We start from the raw sequence: 25,581 nt of genomic DNA on the forward strand, positions 1-25,581 counted from the left end.
AGACATTCAAAAAGGTAGTTTTGCTGAATTCATAAGATTCAGTCTAAAAAAATAATTTTTTGCAGCTGAAAATAACAAATAAAATGTAATGAATTCCATGGAAGATTAAAATTATTACTTATTCATTTTGCATTTTATTATGTATAGTGTGTAAGTTTGTCTTGCATTGTTCTACAGGTTTTCTAACTGGCACATGTTTCCTTATGAATGCGCTGTCCTTACCTAAATACTCTCATATAGAGGAACATGCTTCTGATAAGAAGAGCACTAGGATGTCTTTACTTAACCTTTTATTTTTGCTGATGCTTGGTCCTCTGAAATGAATGGATTTTTTAAAATTGAAATGTGTTACTATTATTTCCATGGGCTAATCCTCAGACTCTTCCTGAGTCAGAGCTTTCACTAGTCAGCTATTTTCCTATCTGTCTTTAAGTAGTTGAATGTTCTGGTCTAAAAGCAGCACCTTCTATGTAGCCATGCTCTTAGTTTCCAGTGTCATCTTGAATCCAAACACCCTCCTGCAAAGTTCCATTGGTTCTGTAGTCAACTAAGGAAAAAAAAGCAGTCCATCCAGGCTTACTAATTTAAAAGATTAGGGTATGGTGTCCCTAAACAATTCTCTGCAGTGTAACACTACTTATATTTGCTCTGTTTCTTCAACTCACTTGCAAGGCATTCATGAGTTAGGTTCTTGGGAGAACTGCTTAGTTTGAAGATGATTATAAAGGGTGTGGGAATGTTCTTGTGGCTTTGGTATGAGGATACTTTTCAAATCCATACAAATTTCCTGCAAATGCAAAAACTTGCATCCTGTATACATAGTGAACTACGTAAGAAAAAATGGAACAAATAATTATTTAAATTTTTTAAAGGCTAGAAGACATTAGAAAAGTCCATAGTGAGTCTTCAGAGCCTCTAACTTTGGAGAACTTGCAGAACAGGTATGCCACTGTGCTTCTGCTGGAGTAGACAAATTGACATGTAAAGGAAGAATGAAATTAAATGTATTTCAGAAGGGAATCAGTGAAGGTAGAATATAAATTCTTTTCATCAAAAAATGTTTCCAGAACCTGTTCTTCTTTTCTACCTGACTAATGTAATTGTTTGAATATATTTTACACTTTGATAGTATATTTTTCCCAGGTAGAAGGCTTTGTTGCCATGCAAAATTTGTATGTATGTATGTATTTATTTATTTCCTACTGTAACATAAATATTTTCTGTTATATATATCTCCTGTCCAGAGAAAAGCTCTTTTAAATTTTTTTTGAGTTCTTAATTGGAGGAAATTTATGGATTGAAAGCAGCAGGTAGAGGTGAAATTAAGGAGATGTCCAGTGTCGTGATGGAGGGCATGTTTGGAAACTGGGATTTAGACAGCAATAATAAGAAGGGAAATTTAAGTTTTTCAGCAGCTAATTTGTATAGAAGAATGGTTCTGCACTTTTATTACTTAAGTAGTTTTTGTATTCTTCTTTATCAACTTCTAAGAAATCAGGAAGAAAATTATATGAATTATGAAGTGAGTTAAACATGATAAAAACTAGCAGAAGTCCTAAAGATTGAAGGCTTGTCTCCCCCCTCACAGATTTTTGATGCACTGAACTAATGCTGCAATGCAGCACAACTGACTATCATTTGTGCAATAGATGATTAGAAAAGAATAACCTTGCAGATACCAAGTAAATGACATGTGTCTTCAAGAACCATAATTTGAACAATGAAAATAATAACTTAATGTAGCCTGTTGAACTGGGGAAGAGAATATAATTGCTGGTTACAGGATATTTTTTAAAAAGTCTGAAAATATACCATATTACATCAATCATAAAAAAACTTTCTGGTCTCCTTTGTACAATCACATTAATTTCATCTGTTTCAACTTCCTGATAATTTTCAGATTCCCCTGCTAAATTTAAAGCAGTATGAGGACACATATATGTAAGGCAGATGAAGTGTCAAGGTGAACAGTACTCTATTCTGTCAAAGTCAGATATCACCCTGTAAGAGACTGTCTGAAGGCCCCTCACTCTCCATTTGTCTTCTGATTGCCACAAGGAGGAACCCATTCCCCCACTGCAGGTCCAGCTTGGAGAAGGCAACAGTGCAGGTGTAGCCACTGTACCGTCACACTAGCCGTTCTGAATGAGGCCTGGCAAGAACTTGGCAAGGAGTTTGCAAGGACTTGGCAAAGACATGGCATGGACCCAGCACAGGGTGTCCTACTATGATTCCTGCTTCACTCTCCACCCTTAAGACGAATGAACTGTTGGGATGACCTTGGTGGTCTCTCACTGAAGACCCCTCATCTGCCTTGTTACCACCGTGACAGATGGAGATCGAGAACCCTCTCCCCAATGACTGAGACCCCTACCACAGAGAGTGGGGGAAATGGTGGTGTGACCACTAATGACATGACCTGTTCTCCTCCAGTAACTCCAATGGACTTATTCTTCATTGTATTTGTCCTGCCTTGGTGGTTTCAGTGGACTCACCTGTTCCCCTGCAGCAATTTCAATAGACTCTCATTGTCCTGTATGTTCCCCCCTTTTTCCTTGGTGGACTATACTGGACCCCTGGGCTGAGCAGGATTTTGGAGACTCTCCCAAACACAACAAGATGGATCCCCATCGTCCAGACCAGTGAAGATCTCGCCTGTGTTGGTAGCTATTCCCATCCCCCTCTTTCTCTCTCTCTCTATCCTTTTAACTCCTTTCTGACCCCACTATCACATTTATTGTTTTGGCCCCTAATAAAGGTGCATTTGTTTGATTAACTGATAGTCCCCTTCTGTTTACCTTTTTGCACTTTCGGGATCTGTTAACAAACTATCACAACACCCCACAACAAGTGGATCATGACACACACTCTGCAAAATATTTATGACACCAAGATCTGATTAGCACAGTACTTAAACCTAAGTTACTAGTGGTAAAAAGTGTAAATTGACACTTAAAAATGCTCTCTGCTGAACAAATTGAGCCATAGCGAACAGACCTGTGCACTATATACATACATACATATGGACCCCAGTTCATTTTCTTAATTTATGGGACCCAATTATACTTTGGGATCTGCTTATACTTTGACAGAATTCCATATGCTTCTTTATCCTTGCCTCTACTGTACCTTTTCTTCCCTCCAACCTTGCCATTCTTTCCATCCCAGACTTAACCCATGACTTCTCAGTCAGATGTAAGTTACTTGAATTTTGCTATGCCACATGTCTCCCTCTTTGGGATGAATAGTGGTGCTTTTGCTGGGAAATGACACTGTACTATAGCTGTAAAAGTGTAGTGATTCTTCCCCTTTCCAATATAACAGGTTGTGCCTGGAGGTAAAGGCATTTTGGAACATGCTGTGGTACAACAGTTGGTCTTTGCCTTTTTTTTGGTACACACAAAATAGCCCTTATTTCAGAATAATTAGATGCCTTATTAAGACTACTCTCTATGTAGCTCTCATTCTGGTTTCTTCTTGCCATGGTTCACTCCTTTATTTCCTCCTTTTTCTGAACTCCAAAATCTCCTGCCTTTCTTCTGTTCTCAGTCTCATGTCTATATGCTGGCTCCTGGGCCAGCAGAAATATATAGCTTTTGTTTTGGTGCAAAGTGAGGATTTTAGAGTTTTAGCACTCAGATATCCCACCTTCTCTTTAGTTTATTTCTTAATTATGGTTGTTGTCATTGGTTTTACTTTTTACCTACAGGTCAAGCTTTAGCATTTTGGTGTTTGACTTACTGCAAAAAGGAATTCTGTCTTTTCTCAGAAGGGTTCTTGCATGTCTTCTGCCCCAGCAGTGTGATTATGGTTTGGACCTTCTCTTTCTTCCTTTTTCCATGTGTTTGGGACTTGGAATGCACCTATTAGAGAATAAGGATTAGTGCTACAATGACTTAGCCATATAAAGTTACCTTATACTTTGCAAGTACAGGCAGATACTGAGTCCAGCATGACCTTCTCTATCAATCTTCCAGGTACTAAGGTTAAAGATAGTTTGCTGTCTAAGGTACAGCTGCATTGATATTGCTTAAAAGAAATTTTTACAAAATAATCCTAAAGATAGTTTTAATCTCAAGTAGAAAGTGCAGACTTTATGCAACATAGGATCACAGGATTTTAAGGGGAACACCACTTTTCTATCCAGAAAAAATACAAATTATTTCTTTCTGTGAGAGATAATCAAATCTCCACCTTGTTCACAACTTTAAAGTATTTTAAATTCCAAAACTGAGAATATTCAAACATCTCAAGACACATATCTGTTCTGGGAATTCATAATGAAGATGGTGGTAAATTTTTTCCTTCCTTCTCAATCTTTCGGTCAGAAGTGCTTTTTTGTTCCTATTGCCTCTGCTGTGAACTCTGGGAAATCATGCACTGAGCTGCTGCTTTTTGCTTTTCCATGCTCTTCTTCACTGGGCTGAAGGTTTCTCTTAGCCTGAAATCCACCATACAACATTGGTTTTACTTGTTTTATTTACTTTATTTATTTGTTTTATTTACTTCTTTTATTTGTTTGCTGTAGAAGTTTTTATAACTGAAAGACAACTTTGGCTATGCTTCTCATTATTTTACTTTTTATTTTGAGCATCAGCAAACATGCTCCTAATGAAGCAGGATTACAAGCTTCATTAACGCTTAATAAAAGTTGTATTTCTGTTTGTTTGTTTCGTTTTGTTTTCTGCAGTGGTTTGATATTTTGGCTCTCTTGTCCATTGCAAGCTTGGAATGGAAGCAAGTTCTGCTATTCCCTTGGCTCCAGTTCCCCAGAAGCTCTTGCTTGTGCCCTAGTAAGGGCTCCCAACCTGCTGCACAGTTTACTGCTACTGCTTCCCAGCTCTCCCTGTGTCCAATACAAGTACAAGGCAAGCACTAGAGTGCTTTTCATGCATCGCTGGCCAAGATACACAGTGGCAGAGCACATCTTGGAAGGCAAAAAATGTGCTTGTCATTGATACATGACCTACTTTGAAAAATGCCCCATGGCACCACACACTTCTTTTGTGTGTGACTGGTATCAATCCTCATTCTTTTAAATTCTTATTCTCTTTCATAAACCAACATAAAGTCCTGTTTCCACTTGGAATACTTCATGTCTTTCAAAGTGCTTTTGGAACTGTTTTCTGCAGAAGTTTGATATTTCGGTATGGTGTATATAGGGACAGCCATTCACCAGTGCAACATATACATTGAAGCACATTGATGTGGCCTCATCATGGCATGACTGCTGCATGAAGTTCTATAATATTTAAGTCCAGTGCATTCTACTGAATTTTTAAAGGAATATGCAGTGAGTCTTGGCCACTTTTTCTATTGTGATGTCCTGCTCTAGGGTAATTCAAAATTAAGTTGATAATGCCTGATTCCTGGATATCAGAAGAGAACAAGCTCAAAACCTAGCTCCTTAACAAGTGGGAAACAAAAATTAACTTACAAGTATTTCCTTACATTATTTCTGGGCTAAATATATTTACTCCTTTTTGTTTGTTTGTTTGTTTTGGGTTTTTTTGTTTGTTTGTACAGTAGAGGGAAAGCTGAAAGTTTATATATTCAGTGTGTAACTGTTGCCTGTAAAGATAAAAAATGTGGGTGGAAAAATGGATGAAGTTTTAGCATTGTAGTTCAGGAAGATGATGGACATTTATTCCAAGTCACTAAGCTAAATAAGTCAGATGATTTTAAGTCAGTGGTGTTAATGGTCTTACCTGGAAGCATTACCATGTAGAACTTAATACAGCAGAGGCTGCTCAACCATATGCTTTGATCTGATTTTATTACACTACAACTTACCTTGATGCTATTTATGTTCAGAAAAACTAATTTAATGGAAAAATTTAAATATAGATATTTCAGTTACCTTTCAGTTACCTTTTTAACACTTTGAGAATTACATATTCTTTCCAGATTATTTAAGTGTTAAGGTTTTTTTCTCTATCTTTGTATTTCAGTTGCCATCAAATTTGTGTCAGTTGAGCCTGAGATTCATTCCAGTGGAGCTCCCAATATAAAGGCACATGTACTTGTCCTTCAGCCTGTTTCTGTGACCACAATCCAGGTTAACCTCTCCTTCTTCTACCTCCATTAAATGAAACAATTTATGCTAAGCCCATTTTGATAAAACCAGGCAAGAGAGTGGCTGCATATTTAGCTGGCCTGGTAGATTTGGAAGAAAATATAAAACAGCATTTTCTTTTGCCTTCCCAGAGCCACAGTCACCCTGCACATCCAATGAAAAGTTTCTCAATCAGTGTTTATTTCCAATACATATGGGAATCATCAGGAAACCCTCTGAAGAATAAAATGCCCCATTTTTCTCACTGTCCTTTGACTGTATGAGAAGAGTCACCTACCTTGAAGCAGTCCTACTTGATCCTCCTGTTTCTGGTGCATCTCTGACCACCTGCAGAGAAGCATGGAGCAACACCTCTGCTCAGCTGAGGGCAGAACTTCTTTTGAGCAATTTGGCTGGGGCCCAGCTGCTTTCTTAATTGCAGAGAGGGGGCCAGTTAAGATGTTGCCTCTTGGGACACATCTGCTGCATGGCCTCTGGGTGGGAGCAGCAGAGTAGAGCAGAGGAGCTGAGGAGACCTCAACAGGCAGCTTGGGTACATCATAATACCACACCTGACCAAAGCTGCAGTGACCTCTGAGGCTGTGGGTTCTTTTGGTTCTTACAGTCAGGAAAGCCTTGATTTCCCTCCATATCCTTTTGTCTGGGAATTAGTAGTTCTAGTGTACAAATGTAAGTGTACAAAGGTGTCAGCAAAAGGCAGAGCTGGGTAGGGCTTTGAAGGATCTTTTTAATTTAAGACAAGAAATTTGAAAAAAAAACCCCAACTGTAGGATTTTCATAATGTAATGAGATGGTGGGGGTGCCTAGCACTGATGGCAAAAATGTTTATTGTGAATTGAGTTAATAGAGGATGTGACAGAATGAGAGCTGTAGCTGCATGGACAGTCACACCTCAGGCAAGGGGAGAGGAAGGCACAAAAAACATCAACCCTGATTTGTGAGCTTAAAGATGAGTTTAAATTTGTGATTGGCACTTTGGAAACCGAAATTGCCACTTTTACATCATATCTTTCCTGTTGTTACCCGTATTATTAAAGTAGATGGTTTTATAAGTAATTGTTTAATCACTGTACATGATTAATTCTGCTGTTTCTTTGCAGGCGACTGCTGGAATGGCAGCTCAGGCTGCTACCACAGGGTGTCACTCCTCGGTACAGAATGGCATCATTTCTGCTGTGACCCACATCCTCTCCCCGCCAATAATTACTTTCTCTTATCTGGTGGAGAAAACTATCTTCAAAGGATTTCTTTGATTAGGAAAATTCATTAATATGATGTCTAGATAATATTAATGCTTTCCTGCTTAAGTCTCCTCACTTAGTGTTTGAACAGCATATTATTCCATACTTTCTTAAGATTAGCATATTTGGATTTTAATAGAAGCTCTACAATCAATTAATTAACATTTTAACATTTTTGAGGTTCCAGAAAAAAATATTTGACAAAAGTAAATCTATGTGTTATTATTTCAGAAAACATCCCTGCCCATCTCTTACACATACGGATTTAATGTAAATCCTTGGGAATGTTTACCTGAAGAAAAGTCTCCCACTTGGGCTTTTTGTGCTCATCTCGCAAACTGTCATATTCATACTTAGCAAAACGGACAAATTAAATAAATGCTCAGGAAATTAAGGTCCTTTTGACACTACGAGCAACAGCTAAAAGATGTGATTGTTAATAGTTCCCACCAGATGTCTCTCGAGGTTCAGAGGTAATGCAGTGCCAAGCACACAAACAGGATTTGGTTAATGACCAGCGATCCTATCATGTCATAAACCACTCCTGCAAAGAGCAACAGAGTTATAACTTTAGCCCAGACCCCATCGACAATCAGCATCACCACAGGGAACATGTGCATCAAGAACAGCGTTCTATAATGCGCCTGTGAGCACACATGCAGGGAACAAATTAAACATCATGGTGATCAGCAATGATTAAACCAATTCAATGGTTCCTTAAAGTAATTTGTTTTGACAAGCTCTGATCAGATCTGTTGTTATCTCAATCCTCCGGGTACTACATCGGGCACCAAAAATGTCTGCTGTGATTTAACTCCAGCCAGCAAATAAGAGCCACATAGCTGCTACCTCACTACCCTCACCCCAGTGGAAAGAGAATTGGAAAGAAGAGGCAAAGCTCCTGGGTTGAGATGAGAACAGTTTAATAGCTCAAACAAAATAAAATATACTACTACTACTTCTAAAATTGTAATTTAAAAGAGAGACAAGGTGCAATAAAACTCAATAGAAACAAGTGATGCACAACACTGTATCTTACCATCCACTGACTGACTCCCTGTCCATTTCCCAGCAGCAACTGGCCCCTCCCAGCCAGCTCTCCCAGGTTTATATACTGGAAAAGGTGCCCTATGATCTGGAATACCCCTTTGGCCAGTTTAGGTCAGCTGTCCTGGCCATGCTCCCTCCCAGGTCCTTGTGCAGCTTCACACTGGCAACACATGGGAGCCTGAAAAGCTCCTGGCTCAGGGTAAGCACTGCTGAGCAACAGCTGAGCCATTGGTGTGTCATCAATATCAGTCTAACAGTGAATTCAAAACATCACGCTGTACCAGCTAAGAAAAAACTAACTCTACCCCAGCTGAAACCAGGACAGATCCTTTTATTTATTTCTTCCAGAAGGGAAGAAAGACAACAAGGAATCTGTTAAAGGAAATTTATTAATTTAATAAATGAACTTTCTGACTGAAATTATGAATCCAGCTTTCATCATAAACTCAGGCCTTTACTTTATTCAAAATTAGAATAGCAGTATCATGAAGAGTAGACAAAAAGTTAACAGTGATGGTTCTGATAGACAAAGAGTTGGGACATGGGTATTGTCTTTTAAAAGTAGTTGCCTAATTTACAGTGTGAACAGGTTTTGGTTTTTTGGTTAAATATTTAGGATTCTTTTTTTCCCCCAACATGCACTTTAGGCACTTTTGGGGAATCATAATTATGTACTATTATCATTATTTTTTTTGTTCTGGGTTATTCTGTTTGGAGTTGGTTTTAAAACACACATTTATTTGAAGCTCTAGTGTATGATTAAGACAAATTACACTCTTATGATAGCAGTGCAAAAAACCCTGTACCTTCAACATGTTCAATACTGACTTTACTGTAAACTTGAAATCTTGGTCTGATTTTTGGGCTGAGGGAGATTTCATATTTTCTGATAGGTGTCACTTCCTCTTGTGCAGCCTTGTACTATGTCTGCTAAGATCAAGCAGTAAATTCTACCTGAAATCACTGAGTTGCAACTCAGTAGCTGATATAGTAGTTGGAAATGGCAAGTTTGCATGTGGGCCAGTGGTACACTATGTAGTGTGCCTGTCATCCTCTTACTCACATCCTCTGATTTAGAAATCTCTGGAGGCAATGACAAAGACAGCTCATCTTTGGAATATTTTGTATCTGTGTCTACCAACAAAATAGCTGCCTATGTCAGTTAATCTGAATTATTTAAAACACTTTTGCTCATCTATATTATTTGTTCACTTCCCTTACATGGAAAAATTTAGTATCTAGCAAATTTGTTATGGGAACTATTGTTATCTCACTTTTTTTTTTTTTAATCTTTTCTAAATTTAAAGCAAAAAGAAGTGATGGTAAGAAGAGATCCTGAGTAAGATTTAACTTGATACTTCCATCAGATGCAGATCATTCTACTATTAGAGTCAAAAATAGTGTGAGATGCTCACAGCAATTCAATTAAATATTCTGTAAAGTGAAATTTTTATTGAAAAAAGTCTTTTATAAAAAGTAAATATTTGAAAAGATAATATTTCCTTTCTTGTATCATTTATACTTTCATTTGAGGATTGATATTATTTCATGTTAACTAATGCATAAATATGCACTTTTCTTAATAATAGGAATTTCCTTAAAGTATATATTGGTTCTCTATGAATCCAAGATTGAGCACACCTGTCTCAGCACCCTACACTGCTGTTTTATATAGGGCAAATACAATGAGTGCTACCAGGATAAATCTGTAACCCATTGGTTCCCATCCATGTCCTGTTCTTATTTTTGTGCTGCCCCAGATGTTTGAGAAACATCATTTTTTCAAATGAGATCTATGGTCACTTGTCACACACTGAGATACTCTCTGTCATTTGAGGTCAGCAGAACCTAAGAAGATGCTCTCCTTTCTGCAAGGGCAATAAACTCACTTATTTATTGATGCACTTGTAGATGTAAACATTAGTTTCATTTCTGTGTGGGGAAATAATTGGTCTCCTTTACTGAGGTCATTTGAAGGGAATCCCAAGACATGAAAGTATGTAGTCAAATTGTGAAAGAACCCTTGTGAATGGATACATTTGCAATCCCTGGACAAATTACAAAAGAGATGGAAAGCATAAGCAATGGTGTCTCCAAAACACCACCTTTTTTTCCTCCCTTCTCCTTTTTAAATGGCAGTGACAATCAGTGATGTTCTTCAGGCACACTGCCAACAAACTGTCTCCATATTTCTCACTAAAAAGTGAAAGTATTTATTGTGCATTTCTTCCCAGTCAGGAGTAAGGGAGGTAGTACTAATAAAATAAATGCATGATGAAAGGGAAGTTCTCTGAGTCTTCTCCTCAAGTAATGGAAGATGAGGCTCTGCACTATGGCACTCCTAGGGAAATTGGTCAAGTAGAACAGCATGAGGCAATATTTGCGCCTGCTTTCTCATTTTATGCAATTTGTAGCAAATGCTATGAGATGTGTCAGTGAAAGAGGTGTGAGTGCTCTGTGCATGACTGGGGTTGCCTTGGGGCAGTAAAGATGACAAGATTAAAATAGAATGATTTATCATGATAGAAATATGTGTTAATTCAATAGCAGGTTGAACTCAGCCTTAATGAAAACACGTTATGATTTATTATTTTATTTTACTTTAGAAGGACAATTATACTAAGAATTAGGAGTGGATAATTAGAAATGTTATGTATTGCACTCATTTTGTGCCACCAAATAACATTCTATTTACTATAGTAATATTTCCCATTTTATATAGTGCTGCATTTTTCAATGGAATGGTGATTTATGGAATTTCTCATTTAAGAAGTGTTCTAGGATCTGTCCTGCTCAGCCCTAAAACCAGTCATTCATGCACCTAAGAAGTACAATTAGTCTTTTTTCATGTAAGAGGATGCTGGTTCAGAACTGCACTGATCAGAGCCTACATGTGGAATCAGAAATCCTTTGCTCAGACTGAACTTGAACAGGCTTTGTTGCTTTCTCTTGCCATAGATTTATGTTGCTGTCTCACCAATCTCTGTGGAGTTTGCTGAGTTCTGATGGTTATAAAATGATCCTTGAATGTTCCTTTAGATATAGCTCAGCCTTAATCTCTGTAAGATTTTGTATGAAAATAAATTCTAACAGTGTTATTATTTCTAATAGAAAAAACAAAACAAAACAAAAACAACTCAATGGTGTGTGATTCCACATTGCTTCTTGTATCTTTCTCCCTGATTTTCCAAGCTGAGTTATTTCTCAGACACAATCATGTATGGGAGATAGTCTATATATTTTTTCATGGCATTTTCCAAACTAGTCAGCCAGCCTGTCATGAAAAACAAAATGAATTTCTGAGTAGAAAGTCAGGGCCTCTAGAATATAACTGACAGTTTAAAAGGTTTAAAACATTTAAATTTAGTTTTGGCTTTATTTCATCTAGAAGAATTAAATAAATGTGCCTTTTGCTTATGTTTACATTTGCAATAAAATGAAGGCATGATCTGTTTCCCATCCCTGAACCAAATTACAAAGATTTTCTGTTATAACATATCTTCTGGCTGGTGTTGAAAAAGAATAGTTGTGTACAACAGGAAGAGATGATTACGATGTGCATGACATACAGTCACCACTGGTCTTGGGATACTCTTTCTAGTAAAAGAAGATCAGATAGGAATGAGCAAGACATCCCAGTTCCTACATATTTGCACTTGGGTCCTTTGATGGAAGCATTTTGCACTGCTGGCTGTGGAGTGGGTGCCTTGGTGGAGGACCTTTAATTGGGGAGCTTCCCTCCAGACAGAGGGAAGAGGCGTAGAGGCATTTGTCATCATTCCATAAAACCTGTCTGCTTTTCCTTGACCTGCATTATGACACTTGTGGAACTTTTAATTTTTATTTGGTAGGTGTTGGTGTTGATGGCATAGGCTACAGAAGTACCTTTTTTTTTTTTTTTTTTTTTAAATCAAGACAATTTACTGTACTAGAAACTAGTACGGAAACAAAGTAATTGCATATTCTTCTTCTTTCAAACAAAACCCACATGCTGTGCCTTGGGAAGGCTGTCATGTCAGAGCTAGGTATATAAAATAAGAGGTGCTTAGAGGTCTTAAAGGTGCTAAATACTCGCAGCTCAGCACTTTTGGAATAGAGTGCAATTTGGAACATGTAAATACTCTCTAGATGCTTTGCTCTGAACATAGAAAACTTGCTGAAATCACAGAGCACCTCCATACATGGCTTAAAATTTAAGCTTTAGAAGGCTGGCAAAATATTTGTGCGCTTCTGTATTCCATAACTGCTCTTATGTAAAAAAGTCTCATCTTTACATAAAACAATTGTTCTTTTTTCTCCTCCTTTGCTTCAGGTAATATAGGCATAAAGAGTTTCAGCTGATCAGATCTGACCGATGTAAACTAAATTTCGGTATGACGTACAGTAAATATACCACAGTGGGGCCTTTGAGTCACAGGAAGAAGTTGTTTTTTAACTGGACAGTGTGGTTTATCACGTTTTTACATTTCCTATCTTGATGGTAAAAAGAGAGGAATTATCTTAATAACCTGCAGATACTTTTTTTTTTTTTTTTTTTTAATTCTGGAGCAGGAACAGCATGTTTCTAGGAGCACTAAATAGGAAGGATGACCTACTTTAGTTTCAAACCACAGGCAAACTGAACCTATTTTTTCAAACCTCGGTCCAGCAAGCAATCCCATTAAAACGTGGTCTTGAAATCTTAATGCGTCTTTTATACAAAATTGCTGTGCTAGGAAAAGGTGAAGAAAGCTTTCATCAGACACTGGGTAAAGTCCCTCCATATGGGCAAGCAGTCTCTCTCTCTGGGCAAATTCATGAAGTGACAAGGAAAGGCAATGTTGTTTTCCATAGTGTAATGTCTTCAGCTTTTTCTCAATTTATTTTATTATTTTTTCAGTTTCTGTTGAATCAGTTAAACTCTGGAGCAAGAAAGTTTATTACCTTATTCTTCACCATTCTGAGACCTGTAGTGCTGACAATAATACTTGTCCTGGGCAGCTTGAATTCTTCTATCTCTTCTCACCATGAACTCCTCAGGAACTTGCTATACTGAAACAACTATCTACATGTCTGTTGCTGTATTTTCTTTTACCCAATGTCTTGTTAGCAGATGTAAGCATTTTAGAAAAATTCTGAAGTAATGTGATTGCAGCACTGTCTTCAGGGTACCTAAGAAGGTGTCAGTGTGATCTCTGGAAGTTATATGTCTGGAAATTAAAAAAGACTGGTTCTGAGGTCACTGTTAGTGTCTGTGTTGAGGACGGGATTCAGAGCTCTGTATAGCAAAGGGCATTTATAGCCGGATTTCCATTTATAGTTGGATTTCTGCTGCTAGTGTAGGTACATGATGCTACCAAAGCAGATCTGCAGAACAAAAAAGGTTGTTTGCAGTCATTTTGGAGTGAATCTCTTCGCATTACTGCAATACAATGGGAGTTGGGGGAAGTGGTCAGTCTTACTGAAAAACTGCAAACTGCTTAAGTTTTTTGAACCATCTTGAGGACTGTTCTACTGCTGTCACAGTTTTGTTCAAATGTGAATCAGACTTACTCATTTTAGAACACGTTGCTGAAGATATCACCTACCATAGCTGGCTTGTGATCCAATTGTTATAGGTAAAAATTATCAAGCCTAATTAATAATTAATAATTAATAAATCAGATTTTTATTCAGCGATCAAGATTTGGTCTAAGACAGCCACAATCGAAAGAACAGAGCCGAGCCCGGGATCGGCACTGGGTGAGACATAGGTCCAACCGCTACAGCATAGGGTCTCCTATGTTCACACTGATTGTCCTGTCCCAGCGGTTCTTATACAGTTTATTCTGCCCGAGGCAGAGTTTTCTGCGATCAAGATTTTCTTCCTTTCAGAGTAGTATATTCACATAGTTTCTTTTCTCCAGGTCAAGCTGAACAAAACTGTATCCAAAGCGTGATGTAAGTCCATCGTCGAGTTACTGGAACGTGGCATTGAGATGTATCTTTCCGATGTATTTATGAAGTATTCATCGCTTCGGAGTTCCTCGGATCACCTTGCTACGTTCATTAATTTGCAAATGAGGTCCTCCTCTCTCTTGTCAGCGGTTTTGACATATCTTGAAGCAATCTCCCAACTCTGGCTTGCATGCTTAAAACCTTTTAAGAATATTTCTGACCAACATAACATATTCTATATATATTTCTTTTTATAAGCATGAATTATCCAAAATACACATAACACAATGCAACATGCTGCATTAGTGCATTTACCTATAAATTCTATCAATTTTTTCTACCTCAGAGATACTGTTTGCACCTTCAAACTATGTGCTGCAAGCACAAAATGGTAAGTGCTTCCTGAATCTTGAGAGTTGGAAGAAGTAACACTCACTTTGCCAGTTTTTAATCTGAAACAGGAGAAGAAAACAAATGCAATTGATGCAAAAAGACCCGACACCATTATCTCCAGGTGTGTTACAAAAAGCATTGCCTTTATACTGTATAATATACTATACTTTTAAAACATTTTAAACATATAATATTGCAATAAACCATGATGCTTAGCCTCCTGGAAATCAATCTAAATTATTGAAAATACTAACTGTATTTTCAGATTTGCGAGAAATGGAATTTGTGATGGAAATCAAGATCTTACTGTTAGAAAGAATGCTATATGTTATAGGTAAAAATTAATCTAGCCAAATTAAAAAAAAAAAAATTATTTAGCGATCAAATTCTATCTGAGCCAGCTACAAAGAAAAGGACAGTGCTGAGACTGGGATCGGTGCTGGGTGAGACACAGGTTTGACCAACACAGCATACCCCTATGTTTCACACTGACCGTCATGTGCAAGCAGATTTTATATGGTTTATTTTGCTCGAGGCCAGGATTTTGGCAATCAGCCTTTTCTTTCCATTCAAAGTCCCACAATTTTATAAAGTCTCTTTCCTCCGTGCTGAGTTGAACAAACAGGAGTCCAGGAAGCAATCCTTGTCCAGGAAGTACATCCTTGATGGAGTTAAAGGGAACTCAGTATTGAGATGTATCTTTTGGTGGTTCCAGAGATCTCAATCTTGGGTAGTAGCCAGGACAATCATTGCCTGGGAGTTCCTAGATCACCTTGAGAAATGACCCATCTCGAACCTAAGGACCTATGTGTATTAACTTGTAAATGAAGTCTTATCAGCTATAGTTTCAACATATGTGAAGCAACCCCCTAGCTCTGGCTCGTATGTTTTATGCCAATAATTTCAGTAGTATGAAACATTACATACCTATTGTTATGAACAAAACAGCCTGGCTGGGACACTTTGGCTTAAGCTAAGTATGGACATTGAAATGTTAATTAGCTAATCGCTCCTGGGAATCACCTACACCCCCACCCAAACTAGGACTAGGATGCAAAATAAGCCAGTGGAATCATGGGAGGGGGTTTTGGGGATGAAAAGTACCCCAAAATGAAAAAGAGGGGCACAGTGGAGGGGGCTGGATGGGTGTGCTGGTTGGGGAAAAGGGAACCCCATCCCTAGTCTGTGTTTGACCTGTCACCATAACCTGCAGAGGACCAGATTGGATTGGACTGTGGGAAGCAGGCACAAGGAGAACAGACACTTTACCTGGTGTTACCAGGAGGGCAGGAGAGGGATAGCTGCTGCCGGATTTCAGGATTTCGGCAGCAGGCTCTGCACATCCTCCCCCTACCCTGTGACTACCAGTGTACCAGGAGGAAAGGAAAGAGGACAGTCTCCTGGGACTTCAGATACAGACTGGACACCTCTTCACTTCTGGCTACCAGTGTGCCACGGAGACTCCAGGGACAGACTCTGCACGCCTTCTCACCCTACAGCTACCAGAAGAAGCTACAACACCCCCCCCTGCCGAGCTGACTTTTTAATAAAGAGCTGAACACTAATAAAGGCAAAGACCTTCTTCATTTCACCTATCACCCTGCAGGCACGAATTATCCATATTACACATAATGTATAGATGGTATAACTAGTCTGTGGTGTATGTGCCTTTATGCTTGTCACTTTGCTGCAGCTTCTTCTGGCAGGGGCAGATTGCAAACACTCTTTACAAAGCAGAAATGGTAGCCCCTGTGCTGAAGGATGATCTCCCTGAGCTACGGATTATTTATGGTTTATGGTGTTTTACAAGCTTTGCTTCCAGCTAAGTGGAAGAAGTGGCACACAAGGGATAGGAGGTTAACTCTCAGTGACACACTTAAATGTCTACAGAGCTGTTTCAACATTGTATTCCCAACCTTCTCTGTGGTTTCTGAAGTTCTCCATTTCCTTCAGCCTAGACAACAGAATAAATCAGACAAAGGTTGTGTACTGAAAACAGTGGTTACAAAGGCACATTTTGGGGTCCCAGTCTCCAAAAGTGTTTGGAGCACTGTGCAAGGCAAGTGTACAAAGTCAATGTTAACAACCTGACTGATACCTAAAAGTACTCTTTGTTCCTGTGTGTGGCTTGAAAATCTCTTTTGAAATTTGATGGTACATTTGACCTTTAATAATGACAGTGATTTAATGTTCTACTAGAAGGCCATTATTGAGGTGGAGTGTCCATGTACCCAGAAGAACAGTCTGAGTCCTCGTTACTGAGCAATACTACTATTTTTAGGTAAGAAAAGTCGCCTTTAGCAGCTTCCCAGTCTGGTGTTTCTCGATGGATATGCTAATTTCCTAGAGAGCTCTAGGAACACAGCTTTTAAATATTGATGAAAATCAGGAGCTGTACCATCTCTGAAAAGAGACAGGCAAAGATGAAATTGCAACATAAAAATACACATACACGTAGCATCTTAGAACTCCAGGCTGCTCTGGGTCTGTGTGGGGTCAGACAAGCTCACTCCCCATATTCAGCTGTAAATACTGAGCATGCCAACACATGCCGTGCAATGGCTGCAAGTGAGCTAACACAGGTGGCCTTCCAGCATCTCATGCCTTCACCCCCACCGCCAGGATGTTGTGATAGGATGAAAGCAACTGATCTGGCTCCCAGGGCAAGGGGTGAAGAATCCCTGAATCCCTCAGACAGTTACAACCAGAACTGTCACCCTGGGGGTAGGTGCCTTTCCTCTAGGCAGCCACACAGACCGATGGCTGGGAGCGGCATCGCTCCTGCCGTGGTTGTTGGAGGAGCAGGAGGCACAGCCGCGCTTCTGTGGCCGCACACACAGCACACTCGCACGTGCTTGCCCCTGCTCCTGTCCCTGTCCTGTCCCGTTCCGCCCGGCCCGGCCCGGCCCGGCCGCCGTTTCCGCCCTGCTGGAAGCACCCGGGGCGGAGGAGCTGCTCCCCTGCGCCCCCGCCCACGCTGCCGCCGCCGCCCGGGGCTGGACGCCGAGGCATGAAGAGCCTCCCCTGCGGGCGGCCTGAAGCCAGTTCGGGCCTTCTGCGGCTGCGAGCTGGCCGCCCCATGTGGGCTCCGTCCTCCGCGGCCGCTGCCGCCCGCGCCGGGATGGAGGCGCAGGGCAGCCGCCGGCAGCAGCTCCCCGTCCTGCTGCTCTGGGGTAAGTGGCTGGCGGAGCTGGCCGGGGGCGTCCCGGCAGTGTGCGGTGGGGCTCGCCGCTACCGCTCCGGGGCTGCTGCACCGGGACGGGCTGAGCATCCTCGCGGGTGCGCAGTCTCCGAGGGCAATGCTTCAAGCCGGGACGTGGGGCTGAAGTTCGGGGAAGGTGGGAGCGCCCCTTCTTTGGCTAGAGAATCCCTTTGGGAGGGGGTCTCCGGGCCTCCCTTGCCGGCGGGTCGGGACGCAGCGGGGATCACTTTCCCTCCGGGGCTCTCCATCCCGAGCATAGCGGCGGCTTCGCAGCGAGAGCGTTCCAGCCGCGCCTGGCGGGCAGCGGGGCCGGTGGTCCCCTTCAGCATCGCGCCGACATCTCTGAGAGGAGTCCAGGCCCCGGGGTAAACAATCTCTAACTTCTTGCCTTAGTCAGGATTTCCATCTTGGATCCCACACGGATTCTGGGGAGGTGTGTTTGGCTATTGGGAAAGGTTTTTTCCTGAAGAATGAAGGGCTGATTCCTGTTAGAGTAGTTGAGTTTCAAGCACGTAGCTATCAAGCACAGATATCCTTCAGATCTTTCACTTAGTCTGCCTTGGCTGCTGGAAAAACTATTGTTCCTTGTCAGGTAGATTGCTTAGGGCTCTCATATTTAATGTGTTGCAGTCATCTGAAGTTGCCAGAAATCAGCTCTGATCATCTTCACTCAACAGTAAGCTAAGAGATGTAGTTGATTTCCTGTGAGTCACACTTAAGTAACAAAAATTCAAGCCTGGTACCTTTAGAAGATATATCTGAGGACTTCAGAACTTTGTTATTTTTGACCCCTTCCAAAACTGCTAAACACTGCAATATTTCTATGAAAAGACCCACAAACAAATAGACAGTTTCTACAGTGCTCAGTAGCATCATCCTTAGCTGGTCTGTCAACAGAATGACATGCTACATGCACAAATTTCTGATTCTCTGTGGCTTGAGGACTTCTAAAATCTTACCTTAGTTGCTCAGATTTCTGTTATTCCTCAGCTGAAAAGACAACCAACACTTGTATTGACATGTGAAATATTTATGCAGTCTTGAACTTAGGGAAATAGGCAATAATCTTTTTGTATGGGGAGGCAATGTTGCTGTGATTTTTGCAAAGTAGAATTATCCACTGGAGATTTGTTTTCAGAGATTTACTAGAGTGAAGGACAGTGTCGCTGTGGCTCAGGAAGCTACAGGACATTTTTCACCAGAGAGGCACAGATAAATCAATTGTGCTAGACATTTTTAACTGTGCCAGTTCTAGTCCTAATTGAATAACGCAGACACAAAAGATTTTAAGAATATCTGTTAACTGATAATACATTACTTTTTCTTGGAATTGGAAAGGGTAGATATAATCAAGAACTAATTAAATGAGACTAGTTTCCTAGTAGAAAAACTTTAGAGTTTTAGGATGTGAACTCAGGTTTTTTTATAAGAAAAGCCTAAATTGGTAGAAAACTAAATTGCTTATTTGGAAATACAAACACAGTTTAAAAAATAGTTATTTTGTAAGAATATTTATTTTAATTGAATGGTCATTCTTATTTTTTTTTTTTTAATTAAGCACAGAGCTGTGACCTCTGTCATTAAGGTGAAACCACTATTCCTCAGTGCTAAGCTCACTGAAGGCAGTGGGAAGCCCATCTGGGTGGGGTGTGGGACTGTAGTTCTGTAACCACAGGCAACTACTTTCTTTATCTTTCTGCCTAGGAGTTTTGACTCATTATGTCTATGCATAACTACTTGTTGTGTTGTGCATCCTTAGTGAGATGGACAAAAAGGCAGTGTGTTCACTCAGTGATTGTAGGAGAAGCTGAATTTACAGAGTGTGGAGGGGAAAGAATGCATCAGCCGAGGTACTTGGTACACAGACATGTCATCAGTTCTGTGAAGTGCAATAACATCCAGAATGGGTAAGAGCTGGAAACACCAGCTGTCAGGTGAAATCCTCTGATTTGGCTTAGCAGAGCTGTAGATACTTGTAAGACACCTACTAACAGTGGAATCTAAGCACCTAAGAAATAGCGTTGTATTTACCATCATACCAAATTTTCTTGGTATACTTCTATGTATGGAAACTGAGGTAAGAAGAGGTAAGGGCTTGACCACTTTTAACAAAGTCGTTTTTTTTATACAGGTAATTGTTTTGGAATCCCTGCCCAAGTGTTTCTCCTTCATTCCTTATGTAACACCTGCAGTTCCATGGTACTATTTGTATTTGAGTAAAAAGATGCTACCAGAGTAAAGCTGGGTATTTTTTAAATTCCAGAGTAATCTTCCTCAATATATTTCTATAAACCTATTTCAAGAGAGATAGTGTGATCCTTATCTGGAGCAGTTCTTGTGTGCAAATTTCAAAGATAGTCAGTTGGTTTTTGCATTTCATAATCTGTTTTCACAGGGGTCAGCCAGGCTTAGTGCTTTGGTCACAGCTGAGCAGCTGGACAGTTGGAAACAGCCTGGTCCCAATTACATTTTTACTTTCTGTTTTGAAGACTACCTCATCTGCAAACAATAATGAAAAAGCTGAGTATAAAAGTCCAAATTCTGTAAGGTCCTGAGCTGCCCTTATGTGAAACATGGCATATATAAGTCCTGGAGAGTTTGGATTCCAATGATAAAAAAAAAAAAAATCCAACAGGAAACAATTTTAGTGGGTTAAAGTTTGAAAACCAAATCAAGGTTTTTTTTTTTTCCCCATTATTTTCTTATGAATATCATGCTGTTCTGCAGCTGCAAAGGGTGGAACAAAGAAAGGGAATACCATCGTAGGAGTTCTGAATTTAATAGACCAAGGTGAGTGTGTGTGTGTAAAACAAATAAACTTTTACAAAACAGACCATTTTATTTTGAGACCGACCACAGAGTTCTAACAAAAACACATCTCTGCCAAAATTATGCTTGATATTGTAAAGATGTGATTTTCCACACTAGAAAAGCAGGAAGACAGGCAGCAGACTCCACCAACATCTATCCTGAAAGCAAAGCATCTGGTGTAAATGCAGCCTGTGTTCCAATTTGTTGTTGGATCCAGGCATTCTTCCCACCACCCTTCACCCTGTTTGTGTCTCCTAATTCTTTTATTCAGGAAGGTGTTGCTTCTTTTCCAGCACCTACATGTGCAACAGGGGACAGGTTCACACCAGTTCCCTTGAGAGGGTGAATGGCAGGATTGTCCTTGTGGTGGCAAGTGGACTGCAGGTGGTAGCACAGAGCATCAAATACTATCTTGAGCTGGCTTGGTTCCAGTGCTCAGAAGGAATGGAACTCATTTTTGAAGGTAACTCTGGGCTTTAAAAACCTGATTTACAGCAATGAGATCCAATCCTGGAGACCATTTAGCTAATGTAAACTGTTACTCCTAAATTAGTAAGAACTTGCTATCTACATCCTCATTAAGGCTTTAAATACCCTTGGTGTCTCAGGACTTTGTAGGTTTGTTTTGCCTATGAGGCAAATCATAAGAGTCTATGAAGTGGAGATTGACTTCTACACTGAGACAGACAGGTACTGCTATAGGTGCAGATACACACAAACTGCATGATTTGAAGGAAGGGGTCTTGAATTGAGCTCAAGGGGAGCTATGGGAGGTTTTGTCGGTTGAGTTAAGTGTTGAACCATCAGTAGTTGATTGTATCATTTGTGTTTTAGTTTCTCCCACCTATCTGCTGGTAACTGAGTTGATTCATGGCTTGAATTGCAAACAATGAATCAATTTCCAGTTTGCCTTACCAAGGAAAAAAATGCAATGAGTGGTCCCTTACAAAACACCATTTGCTACCATCTGTGTCTTGGCTATTGAAATTAGTACTTGAGAAACGCATGAAGAAAGCAAACTGTTCTTTCATTTGTGACTCAGAGAGATTAATTTTCACAAGCATAATGAAAACTGTTTTAATTCACACCATTTTAGTTTAGTGAAAGCTGTCACATGAACCATTTTATTTCAGGACAGAATTTTAGAAGTGTATTATTTCATGTTTTATGGAAACAGCCTGTCTTTTCTAAAATAAGAACCTCTTCACAGCCAGGTTTGCATTAAAATAAACTAGAAAATATAAATGGAAAAAATTCACATTATTTTAATGTGAATATATATGTAAAGCAAGCTGAAGTCTGCTTGAAGGACTCTTATGTCTTCTGTGGAAATGTGCAAGTATGAGGGAAGAAAGGAGTAGCAAAGTGGAGTAGGAGAAAGGTACCCTTTCAGAAGTTTTTGATCTCCCTTCATATATTGGTTTCCTTGAAACCAATCTGAAAAGAGGAGACAGCTTTTTTCCTTGCTAGAAGCCTCAAAAGAAAATGCAGTGGCACTGTTAGAAATGGTCCAAAGGGTAGAGAGGATCCCTTGTTATCTTCAGAGCAGCTTAACATGATCTACCATATTGTCTTGGACAAGCGGCATGCCTACATAACAGCCCTTGGCGTCAGTTTGTCTCCAGGAATACAGAATTTTGCCTGTATGGAGACAGAATGATGGCCTTCTGCAGATGGGGTGTCACTATGCTCTGAGCCAGGAGGACTCTTTCCTGAAGAGGAAGATGTGGTAGGCGCTGCTGAGACCCTAGCAGATACCGGGCTGATGAAAGCACATCTTGTTTGCATCTAACCAGATTAACCTGGGTGAGAAAAGAACTGTGCAGAAGCACTGAGCCCTACAATAAAGCATATGTCTTAAGATTTTCACACTCTAATAAATGTGACTAATTTGCCTTTATTTTGCAGAGCATTATCTGTGGGCAGTGTCAGAATAAGTAGTGTAACTAACATTAGCCTTTAATGACTGCCACTTATTGTGTGAAATCGTTTTGTTTCCAAATGTCACAAGTAACAGATCCCTTTTGCATCCTTTTGTGTCCATAGAGATTCATGCTAGAGACTCTAATTGTTATAAATTTTTTTTGCATTATTGTTGTTCTGTCAAAATACATAGTTTGAGATTTGACAGGGTATGCAGCCTTTTTTCTGGGTGGCCCCTCTACCTTTAGCACAAAGGGCAAGAGATTTCACAGCTATAAGATATTGTGAAGAGATGGGGAAATACTGGAACAGGAAGTGGAACCTTATAGAAGTCATTCACGTGGTCATCAATAGGATACAAAGCTCATTTTTCTTCTAAGACTTTAGCACTTGCACGTAAGCTTTGATCTGTAATCTCTCTGACTGGGGAGTGTCCTCAGGGCTGCTCTCCATGAGGGTGCTTGCAATTGATATTGTCTGAGGAGCTGTGGCTGTCTTCGGGCTATCCAGACGTGTTCTACAGCTTTGGAGTGGAGGTGGCCTTTGCTTGAAGGGGATCTCAGCCTTTACATTAAGGTTTTGCTGCCTGGTAGCTACATGGGACCATGGAACAAATTTTCTGTTCATGCTTGTTTTTGACAAGTGGCTGTAAGTGTAATGCTGTCTTTCCACATCTCTTCAGTCTATGAGCTGTTCCAGCTTTATTCCTCAATGATCTCCATGTACCAAGAACATAACTTATCCAATTTAATATTAGAAGAGGTTTCTTTAAATGTATTTAGCCATGTGTATTGTAAACTTACTCTGATAAAGCATTAAGATAATGTTTTCAAGAGAAATAGGAAAAACAAATTCTTTTTTTCTTTCAGTGAAGAGATGGTCAAAGTCTTTATTTCCATGGGGTCATCAGTTGTCATTCAGAATGTGTGAAATCTCCTCCTTTATTTTTAGAAAGCAGATCAATATTTAGTTTTATTATAAGCTGTGTCTGTATTTCAAGCTAATGCAAAGTCAGAACTTTTGTAAAATAATGTAAATCTCTTATTTTTGACCAGTGGACGTAAATGGATTTGCATTCAGGAATGGTAACCTTTGCCATTAGTAAATGTGGCTGCTGAACATAATTGCAGGGCTATGTTTGGGTGATAATTTTTTACCATGTGATGCACATTGAAGTAGAGATAATATTGCTGGAATAGCCATCGGTCCAGTTTCTATTTAACTGGCTCCAGTGTAAACCAGAAACAACAAAAAAATTTGAGCATTGCCAAATAAAGGTCAAAATAAAACTAGGCTCCTCAAAAATACTTGTTTTCTTTCCATACTTTAAGATTTTTTGGAAAGAAATATTAGTGCTCTTTTCTTGGATTTAAATATTTTTGAAAATTGGGAGAGGAGTCTCTCTCTGTGAAGTAATGTGACATTTTTCGACTTCATGTTTTCAGTGAGTTTTAGTTCAAGTACGTTGTAACTCCTCTTTGTCTTACCTTTCTGATGGAACAGTATAGAACAGGTGGAATGTGCACTGCAAGACCATAAGAATACTTGTTGCTATATGGCTTATGCTGTTCCATGCCAAATATGCCTGTGCAATATTTAGGTTTTCTTTTCCTCCCAGCTACTTCATATTTTATCATGCAGTGATTTAGAAAACAAAAACTTGTCAAAGCAATAAAAAGTACTGGTAGGAAAAATGTGAAATAAACACCTCTTGTAGAAAATGGGGGATTCTTGCAGTCTTGAAATGTACACTGGAAATCTTTATGAAGAATATCTGTATTGGAGTAGATGTTCTAGGCTTAGTCCAGAAATTATTGAAAGACCTTCTTCACCTTGTATTGTGGTTTGACACGGAAAAAGAATTTTCTCAGAAGGAAGAGGTCAATCCAGTCAGGGTTGGATATTGACGCTTGGAGTGACCAATTGAGGGTGGACACGCCTCTTAAGAACACAGAAGGGTTAAAAGCAGAATTCCCAGGGGAACTCTGTCTTTGGTTCTGGTGCTCTGAGAGTGCAGACTTTCCCCCCACAGCCAGGTGGCTGGGTGCGGGAGCGGAAGCCATGTGGCCCAGGTTGAGGTAGGCTGAAGGGTGGAGGGTCTGGAACCGGCTCCGGCTCCCTGCAGATGGAACAATGGAGGAAAATCTGGGATGTCTGCATTTTCCCCAGAGTCTCTCTCTCTCTCTGTCTCTCTCTCTCTCTCTCTCTCTCTCTCAAGTGACAGCAATAGTGCTGTACTCTGGCACAGGAGGAAGGGCGGGGGGGGGGTGGTTGGAAGTGTGTTCAGCCATGGGAGCTAGAGCCTGGGTCAAGAGCCATCCAGGGAGTCAGGACTTTTAACCATTCCTTGAGAAATGAAAGCTTTGTGAAATTTTACTCCTCCTCGGTTTGAAAGAGAGGAAGAGAGACAGCCTGGGACCTGGGATGTTAGGGAAAGAAGATTGGGGGGAAGATGATGGAGTGGCTTTTGGCTGGACTTAGACCTGCCTCAGTGACTACCAACACAGGAGTGGAGTGAACAGAGAAGAGTTGAGGAGGGTGTGGTGATGCCCTCTGTCTTCAGAAAGAAGATGATCTCTGTTCTTAAGACCCTTGGCCCCAGTGGAGGAAGAAAATGGGGGGGACTGTGGTCCCAAAAAATGAGAAACTGAACTGTTGTTTTTCTTTGGTCCTTGGCAAAGCATCCTTGAAAAGAAAACCCTATGAGCAGTCTGTCCATCCATGTATGGTGGTGAGAGCACTGCATGGAAAGGAGAATTATCACCATGGCAAAATTCTTCTCCGGGCAGTGCCATATGTGACCTGGAAACACAAGAAGTGGCAGCTGTGTTTCTTGGGGGGTCTATGGCACCGGAGAGACTCCTCTCTCCCTCGATGGACTGAGTATTGATTATCTGAAGGGTAGGAAACTGATTGGGGGTCCAAGTTGTGTCTCACTGTGGTTTGTTGGAATTGAGGGGGGGGAGGGA

At 40.1% G+C, this 25,581-nt stretch overlaps 1 protein-coding gene across 1 annotated transcript in view; it reads left to right on the forward strand.

Moving 5' to 3' along the window:
* Positions 1–17,672: 17,672 nt before the first annotated feature.
* The window catches only part of RAMP3 (receptor activity modifying protein 3), a 43,516-nt gene continuing 35,607 nt past the window's right edge, over positions 17,673–25,581 (forward strand). The window contains exon 1 of the mRNA XM_021526422.3: positions 17,673–17,849. Within this exon, the coding sequence (XP_021382097.1) occupies positions 17,687–17,849 (163 nt within the window). The 5' untranslated portion in view covers positions 17,673–17,686. The remainder of the gene's footprint in view (positions 17,850–25,581) is intronic.

The sequence above is a fragment of the Lonchura striata genome, chromosome 1 (genome assembly GCF_046129695.1).
Source record: "Lonchura striata isolate bLonStr1 chromosome 1, bLonStr1.mat, whole genome shotgun sequence".
NCBI classification, from domain to species: Eukaryota; Metazoa; Chordata; class Aves; order Passeriformes; family Estrildidae; genus Lonchura; species Lonchura striata.